The sequence below is a fragment of the Abramis brama genome (assembly GCF_963993115.1).
Source record: "Abramis brama genome assembly, chromosome: 3".
Taxonomy (NCBI): domain Eukaryota; kingdom Metazoa; phylum Chordata; class Actinopteri; order Cypriniformes; family Leuciscidae; genus Abramis; species Abramis brama.
Window position 1 is genome coordinate 51056410 of NC_139965.1, and position 17438 is coordinate 51073847.

The following is a 17438-nucleotide window of genomic DNA, read 5'->3' on the forward strand; positions in this document are numbered from 1 at the left end:
CACTGCAACCCCATATGTTGCAGTTTAATGTTAATTTTAACATGTACCAGTTAATATTAATATTGCTGAGCTAGCATGAACAGTCGTATTTGTATTAACTGATGTTAACAAAGATTAATAAACACTGTAACAAATGTATTTCTCATTGTACATTTTAGTTACAGTAATACATCAACTAATATTAACTAATGGGACCTTATTGAAAAGTGTTACAAAGTTTTCTTCTAGGTGTAGGGTTATGGGTGAGAATAGTTTCAAATCCACAAAAAATGTATGATGCCTCAAGATCTCTGAATATATATGAATATATATGCCTCAAGCATATAATGAGGTTTACTTTTGTGGAACCACATGCACTTATTATTATTTATAGACCTTATGTACTGTAGCCCCGCTCCTTTTCAGCACCGCACTCATTGTGTTCTGTCTTCCAGTTAGTATTTCCACAGCATGAAGAAAAGATCTTACAGATTTATGAATAAACAGCTTGTTTTAAAATCTCCCCGGTCTACTGGCATTTGTTATGACATCCGCTTCAAACATTGCAATGTTTTCATTAATTCGTTAACTCTGCAATAAGTAAATCCACCAGTTAATTTATCTTCGACAGTGAAGCCATAGAAATATACAGAGAATATATAGAGGCACATAAGGTCTATAGATTCTGAAATGTTCCTGCACATTCATTCATAAACGGAAAAACTCCACTCACTTTCTCCTCCAGCCAATCAGAACAGAGCTTTGCGCTGATACCCACATGACTCTGACAATATAAAGCGACAGGAGAGTTTGGAACTTCAAATCAGACTGAATATCAAGGTTTGTTTTGTTAACAGTCTGCTGTTAGATGTGTTTGCACTGTTAGCACTTCCACAAGCCAGAATCTGTAAATTCTCTGGAGTCATATAATCATTTCTGTGGGTGTGAATAAACATTGATCAGTGTCAACAAACAAACTAGAGAACCTGAATAGGTATCATATCTTGATAATGGCTGAAGCTTTTATTATTGTACTATGTAGCATTAAAACAGGCTCAAAGATTTTTGTTTGGTTTTTAGTTTGTATTCTTTTTATATGTTAACAAGATGTCAGCGAAATTACATTTCTCAGGATGTTGGAAAAAGTCTATCGTAAATACACTGCAAACGGTTTTATTCTTTCTGTATGATTTCTGCTCTACTGTGCATCACATCACTAGAATATATAATCAGCCCATTAGAGAGAATGATCATTGTGCTGCTATATGTCATCTGTGTCTTTAATTCCTGTCTAATAATAGCTAAAGGTGAAAACTGAAATAGAAAGACATTTATGTCCTTTGTTGAAGACAGAACATATAATTATTTTAGAGTGGGAAAAATAAAAAGACTGACACTGGGTGTTAAACAGACCACTTGTGTAGTATCACTGTGCCATTTATTATGCTTTTATGCATTCATAGCATAAAATCCTGTATGACATACAGCCGTACTGAAAGCACAATGAGCTGCACATTAGCTGAAGCCCAGGCTATGTCTGAAATCGCCCCCTTAAATAGGACACTTTAGATCTAATATTGTCACATGGAATCAATGCTGATGCTGTTGAAATTCTGCAGCAGAGCGATGACGTCTCAGGTCATTATCTAGTTTTGTGTATACTCCATTTAGCCAAGGCAGCAAAGCCAACTATCTGTTACAAATATGGTAGAACTATCACTTCTACCACTAAAAATTGCTTTATAAATAATCTTCCTGATCGGTTTAATCTCCTCAGCATCCCAGATAGCTTAGAACTCAATTTTGCAACAGAAACTATTTACTCCAGCGCATTAGACACAGTTGCTCCTTTGCGCTTACATAAGATTAAATAAAATAGGCCAATGCCGTGGTAAAACGAGCACACTCTGGCCCTTAAGAATGCAGCCCCAAAAACTGAGTGCAATTGGAAGTAAACAAAAGGTTTTTCGCTTTTCGTGGAAAGAAAGCATTATTGCATACAGAAAGGCCTTAAAAACTGCAAGTTCTGCTTATTTTTTGACTTTCTTAGAAGAAAACAAACACAACCCTAGGTATTTATTTGATACAGTGGCTAAATTAACAAGAAATAAAGCTTCAACTTATGACGCTTCCAAACAGCACAGCAGTAATTACTTTATGAACTTCTTTACTTGCAAGATTGATAATATTAAAAATAAAATTATAACCATGCAACCGTCTACTACAGTATCACATCAGACAGTGCATTGTAGTGTCCATGAGGAAAAATTCCATTCATTCATTGCTATAGGAGAGGAATAATTATCTTAACTCATTGAATCATCTAAATCAACAACATGTACATGTATGTTAGACCCTATACTGACTAAGCTACTGAAAGAGATGCTTTTAGAGGTCATAGATCCTCTTCTTAAACTCATTAATTCATCTGTCATTAGGATATGTACCTAAAACTTTTAAGCTGGCTAGTATTAAACCTCTTATTAAAAAACGCAACTTGATCCTTGAGAATTAGTCAATTAAAGGCCTATCTCGAATCTACCCTTTCTGTCAAAAATACTAAAAAAGGTAGTATCCTCACAACTATGTTTTATTTTAGAAAAAATAAATGATATCAGTGAGAATTTCTAGTCAAGATTTAGACCATATAATTCTACTGAGACTGCTCTTATTAGAGTTACAAATTATTTGCTCTTATCATCCGATCTTGGTTGTTTCTCTCTATTAGTGTTATTGGATCTTAGTGCTGCATTTGAGTTCAGTATGGAGTACCTCAAGGCTCAGTACTAGGAGTGTTGCTTTTCACCCGGTACATGCTACAATAGGATATATCATTAGAAAGCATGATGTTAGTATTCACTGTTATGCTGATGAAACTCAGCTCTATATTTCTACACGCCCCAACGAAACATACCAATTCACAAAATTAACGGAATGCATAGCTGATATAAAAAAAATGGATGACTAGTATTTTCATATTACTTAATTGATGGCTGCTCTTTTTTGTCTTTTTTTGTCAGTTAGGAACTTGGGAATGCTCTTTGATACCAATCTTTCATTTGAAAGCCACATTTCTAGCATCTGTAAAACCGCATTCTTCCATCTTAAAAATATATCTAAACTACGACATATGCTCTCAATGACAAATGCGGAACAGTTAGTCCATGTGTTCATGACATCAAGGCTATTATAATGTAATGCTCTACTGGGTGGTTGCCCTGCACGCTTAATAAACAAACTCCAGCTGGTCCAAAATGCAGCAGTTAGAGTTCTTACTAGAACCAAGAAGTATAACCATATTAGCCCGGTTCTGTCAACACTGCATTGGCTCCCTTTTAAACATTGTATACATTTTTAAATCTAGCTAATTACTTACAAAGCACTAAATGGTTTAGCTCCGCAGTACTTGAGCGAGCTCTTAACACATTATAGTCCTTCACGTCTATTGCGATCTCAAAATTCTGGCCAGTGGATAATACCTAGAATATCAAATTCAACTGCAGGTGATAGATCCTTTTCCTATTTAGCACCTAAACTTTGGAACAGTCTTCCTAGCATTGTTCGAGAAGCAGACACACTCTGTCAGCTTAAATCTATACTAAAAAGACATCTCTTTAACCTGGAATACACATAGCACATTATCAATTTCTATTATTCAAATCAGTTACAGTAAGTGATTGTTAGGCTGCATAAACAGGTCAGCTGGAACCGGGAACACTTCCTATAACACCTGATATACTTGTTACATCATACGAAGAATGGCATCTTTGCTCTCTGTTTATTCCAAGGTAGTGTTGTCAAAAGTACCGACTTCGGTACCAAGTCGGTACTGAAATTTAAAAAATGTGATGCTTTGAGCGCTGTTGAGCGGAATCGTAAACACCTCTGATTGCCCATTGTACTCATGCGCTCATCGAATATGTCTGTGATTGGCTACAATGATCAGCGCTTCAAATACATGTTGTAAATATACATCAATGACGCTCTTCACCAAGCGCTTACACAGATACAGACGGGCACATTTGAAAACAGGCGTCTATCAGCGGACCAGTTCGCTGATAGACGTCTGCTTGTGCTTTCAAACGCTCCCGCTCCCATTTTTTATAACACTTTCAAACACTTCTGTGTGCTCTCAAATGCTCCCGTGCGTTGATCATTTGTAGCCAATCACAGACATATCCGATGAGCGCATTAACACATTGGCCAATCAGAGGTGTTTACAACAGCGCTCAAAGTGTCACATTTTAAAAATTTCAGTACCAAGTTGGTACAGAAGTCTGTTCTTTTGACAACACTATTCCAAGGTTTACTGTAGTCAGCCGGATCTGGGCCGTATCCAGATCAGATGGAGGACCTGCGCTTAGACACGACCACAACGCATCCCTGAAGTGTAGTGGTGTAATGTAACGAAGTAATAATACTTTGTTACAGTACTTAATTATTTTTTTTGGAGAATCTGTACTTTACTTGAGTTTTTATATTACTTTCAACTTTCACTTTTACTCCACTACAATTCCCCACATCATATTCGTTACTTACTGGAAGCAAGCATGTTCTGTGTGTGCGACTGCTTTCAAACGCCTGTGGCGTGCAAGGGTTTCTATTTCCAACATGTTTTTGTAGCGTTGAGGATTGTAGCCAATCACAGGCATCTCTGTTGAAAGCAATGGCCAATCAGAGGTGATTACTGTAGGTAAGTCAGAATCCACTCTGAACAAGTTTTTTTTTTAACGCAAGTTCACTGGCTGCTTTCTACACAATCTTAAATCCTCTCATTATAACTCCAAAGCGTAGGCACGATGTAAATAAGAGATTCGTTGTGCAGTGTGTAGCTAGATTCATTGATTATAACAAGGAATTTTCGCATGATTGAGTAAGCTCAGTCAGTCGCGCTAAAAAGGGAGGGCTCTTTGCTCGCTTTCTGTATATAAATAGGCTAATCATAATCCATTCACAATTTGAAGAAAAGTTTTGGTTGTCATGCTTTCAAGAGGACCAACATCCACGTATACTGAAAAGTCTCAGGAGTGAGTGACAAACACATTTAATTATGCGAGTGAATCCGCTAAATTGTTCCACGAGTTCCGCTCAACGGTTAGAAAATACCCAAAATGCACTGTGAGGGTCGTGTCGAATGAATTCCCACGTCTCGCCAGAAGATGGCGCCTGCAGCTGAATCATCCATCCACCCATTTTCCAAACCTCTGGTCCAATGTGAGTACAGCACAATATCATACATGTATAAATTCCTTTTTACTTGATCATTAAATTGTGTGATCAAGGTGTCTGTACTGTACATGCAAATTTCCATGACAGAGTTCAAGATAAATATTTTCATCTTACTGCTGGAGCTGCTGATTTGCTAAGTTTCAAATGATTATTAAACAGCAAGTACAAACTATAACTTTATACAAAGTAAATATTTTCCAAAAAATATCTTGATAAATTGCTTTGGCTTTAAAACTATTATTATTTTAGCAGTCTTTTTGCACACAGTATCATAAATCAGTCTTCATAAATCAAAAAAATATATATATATAAGTAGCTGCCACTTTGGTTAACCAGCCTCACTTGTTCATCAAAAGTTTTGTCTGTTTCCCTTGTATCTATACACAATCATTCAAAAGTTTGGGGTCAGCAAAAATATATTTTATTTAATTTTTTTATAAAGAAATGAATACTTTTATTAAGCAAGGATGAAAATCTTACCGACCCCAAATTTTTTGAATGGCAGCGTATCTACTTTGTTATACTCACATGCTAGTCTGTAAGTTCTGAGTCAGCCTGTTTTCTGACTGCGAGTCAGATTCTGATTCTGAAACTCTTACCTGCTTTATTGATTTGTGTTGGAAGCTTTACTCCTTTGAACCGATCTGTCTGAATACTTCTGTTTGATTTCAGTCTCTGCGGCTCAGACTGAGTTTTCTTTTTGAGATTTTCACTTTCAAATAAATTTCATCTCACTGTCTTCCCATATTTTTCTAGTCATACCAAGCTCCTAAATATATTTTTGGGTAGAAATTGTAAAAAAAATAAAATAAATCCTAAAATCATTTGAATATTATTGTAATAATAAGGGGACTTGGAGTCAAAAAGGATGAGAAGCAGAGTATTAAAGCCATATCCCCTAGTGGCCCAAGGCTGGTTGAGCCTGGTCAGTACCGGGATGGGAGACTTCCTGGAAAAACTAGGTTGCTGCTGGAAGAGTTCTTAGTGAGGTCAGCAGGGGTGCTCACCCTGTGGTCTGTGTGGGTCCTAATGCCCCAGTAAAGTGACGGGGACACTATACTGTAACAACCACTGTCCTTCAAATGAGACGTTAAACAGAGGTCTTGACTCTCTGTGGTCACTTCTCGTAAAGAGTAGTGGTGTAACCCTGGTGTCTTGGGTCAAATTCCTTGCATTTGCCCAGACCAATCATGGTCTCCAAATAAACCCCATCCACTGAATTGGCTTGATCACTCTCTCTCCTCTCCACCTAGCTGGTGTGTGGAGAGCGCACTGGTGCAATTGTGGCTGCCATCATCCAAGTGGATGTTACACACTGGTGGTGGTTTAGGAGTAGGGTACTAATGATATTCAAACCGAACCGTAAAACCGCCCAGCCCTAGGCCCAATGTTGAGGTTGACCTCACTTTACCTTATGTCCCAAAACAAATTTTTCTTCCCTGACATTTGATTAAATAGTAATTGGGGTGTAACAGTACACGTATTCGTCCAGCAAATTTTCATGTGTCTTTCAGTGTCCACAGCTTGGTAGTCAGCTAAATATATGCACTATATTAGCCTATATATTCATTTTATTTTACTTAACCTGTTAGTGATGTTTTGATTATTTAATGCATGTTTAAAATATCTGTCATGAAAATGACAGCCAGTGTGTAAATTATTTTATTTCAACAACGAATTGGAGAAAAAAACATATAATTAAATTTATAAGTTAGTTAATGCAAAAACTGCCTTATGTGTACTTAATTTAGGATAACAGTTTGGGCTCCCTATATATTTTACAGCATTGGCAGAGATAATATTTTTTATCATTAAGAAACTTTCAATTATAACTGAATTAATTTAAAGAAAGAGACACACTTTTTTCATTAAACCACTGTTTAATAAAAAAAAAAAAAAAAATTTTATGTTTAGTTTTCTCTCCCCCGCTGTACCAATCCATACTGAACCGTGACGTCAAAACCGAACCGGCAGTTTTGTATACCATTACCAGAGGTGGAAAGAGTACTGAAAATTTGTACTCAAGTACAAGTACCGTTACATTGCTGAAATAATACTCAATTACAAGTAAAAGTACTGGTGTCAAAAAAGTACTTAAGTAAAAGTACAAATTACTCTTCTCAAAAACTACTCAGAGTAGTTACTAGTTACTTTTTAGCTGGCGATAGTTAATGTATTACCAATAAATATTCAACCAAATCATAGATTTATGTAGAAAATAGCTACTTTTAATACGTTTTTACCTTATTGTCGAAGGACATTAATTAGTGGTCATGATACTGGAACTTCAATATAGAAATATGTCAGTATTCAGTAGGCCTAGCCTATCATTTTTAATACCATTCGGGAAAACTACCACATACTAAATATTTTAATATCTACATTTTTGTCCATCCATTTTGTCAAGGCAATCATTATTTTCAAGCATCGAAAAACACAACACTCATTGTAACAGTGATCTATTTGAATGGAAAAGTTTAATTCAAGTCTTCTGAAGAGACACGTCCACTTTATACAGTGATATTTTAATTTAGGCTTTTGTTTACATATTTAAACATTGATCAATAACCTTTACAATAATCTAACTTAAATATTTACTCACTGAGTGTATTTGTCTTTACAATAGGGTAATGTTAACTGTTGCAATAGCTCACACACAGCACAAGGAAGCTTGATTTCAAACTGAATTTAATTTGCAAAAAAGACTAGATTTTTCATAACTTTTGACAACGTTTAATTCAAGAGCAGACTTAAATCATTTGAGTCTGCAGTGAGAACCACTTGGAGAGATTCGCGAATATTGACAGATATTTCAGTATTGATATGTATCAAAATATAGATATTTTGACAATACTACTATGTAGATTGTTGTTTCTCCAAACTTTCAGTCCAGCCATTAATCACTCTGACCTCCTCGCCTCCTTCACTTATGATCAGCTCTTCAAAAAACCCTGCGACTGCGACTGCGGCGGCTTTAATTCAGTCCAAATATCAGGGGTTTTATTGGTCCGTTTACGATCTAATATTTTTATTGGCTACCGAAATGCCGGTCAAAGACTTGAATATCAATTCGAATTGTACTCAGTAACGAAATGTGATTTTACAAGTAGCGAAGTAGATTACTTAGTTTAATATGTACTTGAGTACAAGTAAAATTACAGATTTAAAAATATACTCAAAAAAGTACAAGTACCCCAAAAAACTACTTAATTACAGTAACGTGAGTAGTTGTAATTCGTTACTTCCACCTCTGACCATTACACCCCTATTAAGGAGAGACCCCCGATTTGATTGTGAAGCACTTTGGATGTACAGTAGTACATAAGAAAAGCGTTATATAAATGTATAAAAAATATAAAAAAGTATTGTGTATCCGTTGGCACTACGATACTCAATTCTGTAGATACTGTACATTTACACAGATTCACAATAAAAAAAAAATAGAAAGATTGAACACAAGAACACATCCCAGCTTCTATTGAGCTTCTATTGTAGCTTGTGCTGGATGTGTGTATTTGAGCGCAGACAGAAATAAAGACACGTTTATCGACTTGCTCAGATGAATCGGTGCTGATTGTCTGAATGTTGATGGGACGGTGAAGTGATCTGGAGTGCCAGGTGTGTGTGATGAGCGTGTCTTACCAGGAAGACCAGAGGAGGGCAGCCAATCAGAGCCATGGCAGTGGAGAGTTTGCGCTTGTTGCCGCCGCTGTACGTTCCTGCAGATTTCTCGGAGTATTTCACAAGGCCGAGCTTCTGAACACCCCACTCAGCCACCTTGAAAGACAGAAAGAGAGAGAATATCACTGCATATACATCCATTCAAATAAACATCCACCCATTCAACACAAAAACTAAGATGAAACTATTGATTTAAACCCAAAATAACATAAAATAAAATAAAACCAACATATGGCAATATGACATGTGACACGATACTGATACAATGTTAACGATGTACGAAACGAAAGAACCAATTGCTGAAACCAACTAAAACTATAATGAAATTAAAGGATAATTTTTTTGATATTATATATTTTTTCTCGCAACTGTGACTTGTGAGAATTGCAAGAAAAAGGTCAGAATTGCAAGCTATAAACTCTTAATTGTGAGATATAAACTTGCAATTCTTACTTTTTTTTTCTCGCATTTGCTACTCAATTTCTCTGTAACACTTTATAATAAGTATACAGTAATAAAGTACTTACAAATCATTTGGAAACTATTAGTTTATAGTTAATTCATGGTTTACATATTGTAGTTTCTACATATTAAAGGTGGGATCAGTAGTTTTTGAAAAACACTTTTGAAAACTGTGTTTGGACCAACTACCAAAACACACTTGTAACCAATCAGCAGTAAGGGGCGTGTCTACTAATGATGGGGAGGAGAGAGCGCTCAGTGCACACAGCACAGCCGAACGACTACAGAAAGAGAGATGGCCGATAAAAAATGTCTGCGGAACTTAAAATTAAAAAGAAGGCCTACAATCAGGCAAGAGGTAGAACTCGTGTTAATATTCGAGAAGCTTACCAGCGCTGGAGAGAACTCAAGGAGTGGAAAGGCCTAACATCGGACACCGAGTTTACTTTATTTCTTCTTGATAGGCGAGTAAGTTAACGTTGTTTAGTTTTGTTTCACAGAACTAATACATGCTGGCCATTGCTTGAATATGCTCGTTTTTTTTTCATTTGTGATATAATTGTTGTTCGATTCAGCTATGAAAAAGACACATATAAGCCTGCAGGGTCTAAACCACGTCCACTGTCTGTTTCAAGCGTCGGCTCCCAAAGTGTGTCTGAAAAGTAAGATAATATACTCCTGATGTTTATTTCCTTTGGTTCCTCACTTAGTGATCGATATGATATAACCCCATAATCTTGTTATAGTTGTAATATATTTGTTACTATGACTGTCGTACTCGTGCTATCGAGTTGATCATGATAACTTTGTTGAGCGTCGTCTTCCATGTGAAACGGAGCTGAACCATTGACGCGTTAAAACACACATTACTTCTAAAACACATAAGACATGGATTACACCAGAGTAACACATTGCTTTCACTTACCCTTGGCCTGATCCCACCTTTAATAGGCTATATACAAATAGTGAGTTTATCGTCACTGTAATTAATACAATTATTATTGTTTAATTAGCTCATATGTAAAGATTTAGAGTTAGATCATGTTTTTTTATGCTTTATTAACAATTTAAGGATAAATAGTTCTCCTGTTAGACTAGGAAAAATCTGAAAATATAATTAAGTGCTTTAAACCAATCTTTATTGGACTTTAATTGCATTAGTATTAAGTGTTCCTTAAGTATTTAGCCTGGTCTAAAACAGTTTCTGGCCAATTCAAATAATGAATGAATAGTCAAACTCTTCTCCCATTATTGTTTCAATTGCAACCGTTAATTCTTCGCCAAAAAGGTATTTTTCAGGCAGGCCCTAAAAACATGAAAATAATTAGCCATTGAGGTTCATTGCCTCCAAACAAAAGACTCTGTGTGCCTGTGTTAGGGTGCTGTTAATTTAGGAGTTATATAGAATCATACAAAATTCTTCCAGTTTGTATTATTTGTCTGTGTCACACATAAATATGTCCAATCTTCCTCTGTTATTTGAGATTCAGACTCCTTCCCCCATTTTTGTTTAATGTATTTTGACGGATGGTTCTTAGGCCTCGTTTACACTGCAGGTCTTGATGCCCAATTCTGATTTGTTGCCTATATCAGATTTTTTAGACCGTCCGTTTACACGTTCTTTACACAAGTGTTTACACTTGCCATACTATCTGAAACATCATGTATGCTTAAAGGGGGTTCTTGCACAGATGGACAAACGCGAAATATGCTTGATGCTAGCTTTGCGATATAGCCTATGCATAGTTCGCCAAACATCACCATGATTTTGAGGCGGAGGAGGACGAAAAGGGCCATCATCATTGCATCATTGTGCATATAGGCTACTTCAGTTAATGTGTGCGAGAGAGTTCTCAGGACTGGTGGGAGCATATTGTGGCGGGCTTTAACGAGGAGCAGCGGGTCCGAAATTTTAGGATGAGCAAGCCAACCTTTGATATGTTGTGTCAACGTTTGTCCACATCCCTCTCCTATGACGACACGACGTTTCGTTGGGCCATCCATCCCTTTGCAAATGCGCGTCGAGATTGCTCTCGTCATTAAACCGCAGAGATAGCCTAATGCCTCAGAAAATCCGATCTGCCTGTTTACATGACAGTTGCATTGGCACATATCTGATTTATTTCCACATATGAATGAGGCCTGAAACCGATCTCGAAATATCCGAATGCATGCGTTTTTTTCCTGTTTACACTGTCATAGAACACATCCGATCTGTGTCACATATGAGCAAAAAATCAGAATTGGGTCACATTTCACTGACAGTGTAAACAAGGCCTTAGTGGCTTGTATACATCCTTATAAACTTGAAACCAGCTTTGTGTTATCTTCTAATATATATACATTTGAAAATAATGCAACCAAATTATAATCTTCTGTCAATATACTTTTAACTTTTTTTTTGTTAAAATAATCTAATTTGCAGGAATCTATAGAAATCCTGCTTTTCTTGTCCACATGTCTCTAAAAAATTACCTGATGACTCTAGTTTTCCATTGGAGATGAATGAACAGTAAAATGTAATGCCTCTCCAAACCTACTGTTTAAATCTGTAGTCTAGCATAGCAGGTTCAAAACCTGGGTCAAAATCTATCCAACATAATACTCAAGTTTGGTATACACCAGTATACTAAATGTTTCAACTGTGCGGTATAATAATAATCCTAAAGACATGGTAGAGCTCTATCTTTCTTCTCTTTCACCAATGGCAATGTCTTAAACCGTATCCTAAGTCTTCTACTATTCCAGACAAACTTGATATATATAATTAAAGCTGCATATTTGTTTTTTAGGGTCTAAATATTTTGTATCATTTAGACGTATAATCTTCTGCACCCAGTGCCTTATTTGCTTTCAACTTTGATATAGCACTATTTAATTCTTCTATCATTATTTCAGCCACCAGTGCTTTATTCTGTTGTTCCCCTATTGATGGCAATAGCAATGAGAATAAGGTATATCCCTGGGTGGTCATTACAGTTTTTGATTCTATGCCTATCTGAATTATAATTCTTGATAGAATGGCATGCTGAATAAAAAGTAAATTGTTTTTCCCCTGGGGTGAAATTCTCTCCATATATCAATATACCCAATTATTTAAATGGTTCTTTGAACCATTTTGGCATTTGAATCCTTCTTTTTGGAAAGATTAGACTTATCCAGTCTTAAAGGTGCAATTGGTGATCTGGGAAATGTGAACTTTAGCCTGCTAGCATTGAAAGCATACGATCCCACCCTCCCTGCAAATCGCCGTCCAAAGCCATGCCTCCTCCAAAACACATGAACGTGCACAGAATCAGAAGCGAGACGACTAGAGACAACGCTATTGGATTACATCATGTGTTATTCACATGATGTTATACAGTGAGGGGAGAAACAGAAGCACTTGCTTGCATACACAAGTATGTGATTGTGAAATGACTACAGTTCAGAAGTTGACCTGTTGACATAAAGGACAGAATGTACTTCTTCTTCAGGTCTTTAGCATCATCTGCCACATTCTCGTAGATTTGGGTACCATTTTCGAAAAACATTCAATTCAATTTAGCTGGATTTGGTGTTTGTAACCGAATCACCTTGATTTTGAGCTCCTTACGTGATATTAAAGAAGAGAAAGACATACGTGGGGATTCTGGAGGATAGTCCAGATCAAAATAAATCCTCTTCTCTTCAAATCAAACTTATTTCTTTTTTCCATGCTGTGTGCAGCACCTGTGATCTGGGTGGTGCATCGTGGGGAGGCTTTTGAGCAAGTGTTTTATGGCAACGCTGTATTCCAAGCTCGGTGTCCTTAAGAGCCAAGCTCCGATTTTATAATCCTCGTCACAAAGTCCAGTAGGTTGCTTCTTTTGGATCCCTCCGGGACGTCCAGGTTGTTCCATCTTGAGCGAGCTTCTAGGTCAGTTGACTGTTTGCAAAGCCTTCAAGGAGTGCATCACTTGCCACTACGTTTCATTCCTCGATATAGGCTATGCGCTGTTCTGCTTTCATCATTTGGGCGTTAGTAGTTTGCATGTCGCTTGAAAAGTCTTTAAATTTCTGGTTGATTTCTTCTTTAAACTCATTCACTTCTGCTACTTCCGCTTATCATCATGAAGAGAGAGACAAAATTCACCCATATCACTTTTAAAATCCACTCTGAGCACTCGGATCTCGTCTCAAATGACCCGTATACCAGAGTTAGCATTGCTTGTGAATATGTTGTAGTCTTTGACAAAAAATATGATTTTCTCAGTGTTTTGTTCAAAATGTTAATTTTTTTTATGAGACTTACCCAAATTTAAGTATTGATAAAAAAGAATGCATGAAGCTAGAATTTATTTATTTATTTTATTTTTTTTGTGTCTTTGTTTTGTTTTGTTTTGTGTCTTTCAGAGGCTTTGTTCTTTCTTTTGATATATTGCACGTTCAGATATTCATACAATAATATGGGGGCCATGAAACTTTTGAAAAAACGATCAAAAATGCTGGTGGTGGCTGGCAACTTAAAAATAAATAAATAAATAAAGGGGAAAGAGTTAAATACGTTGCATACATACTATTTAAGTACTATTTGCAATAACACGAACATGAAGGAAATAATATTAGGCAATTTTAAATCTTTTTACAATTTATTATTATTTAATATTAGGCTTCTTTTCTTTCTTTTTTTAAGTTGGTAGACAGAGCCAGCTTTTTTGATTATTTTCACAAAATGTTCACGGCCCCAAGACTATTTTGTTGTATGAATATCTGAACATGCAATATATAAAACGTACGAACAGTCTCAGCATAAAAAAAAAAAAAAAAACTTCCTTCATGCATTCTTTTTTTTTATCAACACTTGTATGTGGGTGTTTCATAAAAAAAGCAACATTTTGAACAAAAAACTGCAGATCGGATTCAGTGATGATGATCAATGATGATCAAAACATAGATGGAACAAATTGCTTATCAACACCCCCAAAGCTTGTACAGTCCTATACCTCTTCATGGGTTCAACAGTTCATTCAGTTACGTTAGGTTGATTTATATGCTCTTTAATGTTTGATGATCATGTTATTTTACATGTGCAGAAGTAATGCTTGTTTCTGTTTCTTCTGAAGTTTGCGCAGAGATAACTTTTTTTTTCTCAAAATCTTTCAAGGCTTTTTACCTCGGAACCTATTTCATGGTTTGTGTTCTCGAGCCACCAGGCACTGTTTTGTGCAAATGAGCGGCCGGAGCGCATTAAGGGTTTTCTGTTAGAACAGTGTCGTGTAAGCGGCCCCTAAGTTAATAACTAATGATCATTGTGACAGAAGTGAATCAATCAAAACTAACCTTAGCTGGACAATAACTTTATTATAGAGCTGCTGTAAAGCCAAAACTATCTATGTTACTTTAATTTCCTATTATCACTGTAAAGTTGTTTTGAAACGATCTTGTTAACAGCGCTATATAAATGAAGGTGACTTGACTTGACTGAATGAGCTACACCAGCCACTTCCATCCTGTGTCTGCTGCTTCTGTTCTGAAACTTCTGGCGCTGTGATTCTGCAGCTGTTTACTGCCTGTCTAGAATGCGCAGAAACAAGTGGAATGATATAAACACTGATACGGGTGTAATATCGCACTCCTGGAAGGCCCCAATCAGATTCGATGACCAGAACTAACTTTTAGTTTTAGAAATATGTATAATCTAATAAAAATAGTATTGTATATTAATATTTTAATATTATGTTATATATATATCATCTAAAAATATATATTAATATAATTCAATATAATATATTGAAAATGAAAAACACAATAACCTTGGTGTGTGTGATGTTGCACAAGCTAACCAGTAATGGATCAAAGACCACAGACACACACACTTTGATGGTTTTGTTGCTGAAAGGTCTACAGAATGAACCAAACACACACACACAGAAGAGAGAGAGAGAGAGAGAGAGAGAGAGAGAGAGAGATTCCATGGACAGAGAGTGAATTTTAGATACAAGGATTAAGGGTCTACAAAACAAAGACTGCAGGCTCTGTTACCATGGAAACCTCCTTTTCCGGCACCCCTCGGAGTCGAGCGTAGAACTCCAGGTGTTCTCTTCCCGTCAAAAGGTCATCTATCGCATCAAACTGCGGACAGTAACCCATATTCTGCTGCACCAACTGCATTTCAGTGCGGATGCTGAAAAGTTAAACAAGAAATCACTCTTAACTCCTTAGCAACTGCATAACACCACTTTTTAGCAGGAACAAGCAGTGTTATTTTAGTATCATTGAGATACTATTACACTTTTTTTTTTTTGTATTTTCCATTTTAATTTTAGTTTTTGCAAATTGTGTTATTGTCATTTAATTTGTTTTTCTTTAAATGTATATAGTTTTTATACATTTTTATTTATGGTTATTTTAGTACATCAAGTTAAACTAAATAAGAAATGTCACTTTGGAAACTAACTAAAATAAGTTTTGAAATTTTATTTCAGTTAACATTGATTTTGTAAAAGAGGTCCTATTATGCTTTTTTACATGTTCAACTTTCTTTAGTCTGCAATGTTGCTGTTTGAGCATGATAAAGGTCTGCAAAGAGCACAAAGTCACTCCAAAGGTGTTATTCTCTATATCAGTAAGCACTGTTTCTGAACTCCCTTAAACGCCTCGATAGTAGTCTTGAGTTTTCTTCCAGGAACGCACACATCACAATATTCATCATTTAAATAATTCCCACCCAAGGTAGACGCAAAATAAAGGGGTGAGACCTGGTTGAATTGCGTTAATAGTGTGTTGAAACTTGCGGTCATGGTAAGGGACGTGGGGGTAGTTGGGGGGTAACGAATTACAAGTAACAATTACTTTTTTTTAAAGTAACGAGTAAAGTAACACATTATTTTTACGTTTTTAAAGTTTTTCTTTCTCCTATGTATTTACCTCTACTGTACAGGGGTTAATTTGCATTTCCTAATTCATCACTTCACTTTTGGCGTGAAAGGACCTTTGTCCTATGTATATACCTATGTATATAACCTTTACATTTGCCAAAATTAGACCCTTTTTATTTGTTACGCATTACTTTCCATCAAAAAAATAAGGCTTTTACTTTTTTAGGGAGTAACACAATATTTTAACATTTCCCAAACACGCTCGAAGCGGTTGAGCAATCACAACACACTGGTCCAGCCGATCAATTAGAACACATTGTGCTTTTCAGAAAGAGACATGAACTAAATAGAGTGGTGCAGGTATGACATCACTTTGTAGGCCAACCAGCAGTTAGCATCACGCTGGTTCCCTCGACAAAAATCCAATAGGATTTTCCCATAGGCTTTTGGATTATCGCTAAAAACAAGCTCTATGATCAACAAAAGTTTATGATACTTGCACGTTTTGTCCATCAAGATAATTATCACAGATGAACACAACTTTTATGAATTTTGAAGCCTAAATGCAGTCGCCAGAAGTAAAAAGCTAAAGGTAGGCTATAAATGAACATACTAATTTATGGGAAATATAATTGATCAAAACCAACATTTGGCAAACTAGATAGACTCAACTGAGTGAACTCAATTTGGGCTATATTTGCAACCCTGCTACCCATTCTGATGTATTTCCCATTCCCACCCATTCTGGTGGAGGGGTATTTACGACAGTGCAAGTATTCCACAGCGACTCTAGGGGTCGCTGTTTGACAAAAACACAATTTATCCACAGTGTGCCTTTAAGTACAGCTTTATACATAATTTCATAATTACAGCGGGGGAAATAAGTATTGAACACGTCATCATTTTTCTCAGTAAATATATTTCCAAAGGTGCTATTGACATGAAATTTTCACCAGATGTTGGTAACAACACAAGTAAGTCATACATACAAAGAAACAAACAAAAATAATTTCAGAAATTAAGTTATGTGTAATAATGTGTAATGACACAGGGAAAAAGTATTGAACACATGAAGAAAGGGACGCGCAAAAAGGCATGGAAAGCCAAGACAACTGCTGAAAACTTACAGTAATTAAAAAGCAATCCAGCCCCCTGTCAGTGGAAATTAATAACAGCTGGTTCAGTCCCAAATGATGGCCTACAAAAAGGTCTCATTGCCAAGGTGTCACACAAGACACATCTCATGAT

At 36.2% G+C, this 17438-nt stretch overlaps 1 protein-coding gene across 1 annotated transcript in view; it reads right to left on the reverse strand.

Annotated features, from left to right (window-relative positions):
- The window catches only part of LOC311079931 (phospholipid-transporting ATPase ABCA1), a gene marked incomplete at its 3' end in the record, with an annotated part of 231838 nt that overhangs the window by 21181 nt on the left and 193219 nt on the right, over nt 1–17438 (reverse strand). Inside the window, exons 44-45 of the mRNA XM_084109659.1 lie at nt 15355–15496; nt 8851–8985 (exon numbers count right to left, since the gene is read on the reverse strand). Of these exons, the coding sequence (XP_083965785.1) occupies nt 8851–8985; nt 15355–15496 (277 nt within the window). The remainder of the gene's footprint in view (nt 1–8850; nt 8986–15354; nt 15497–17438) is intronic.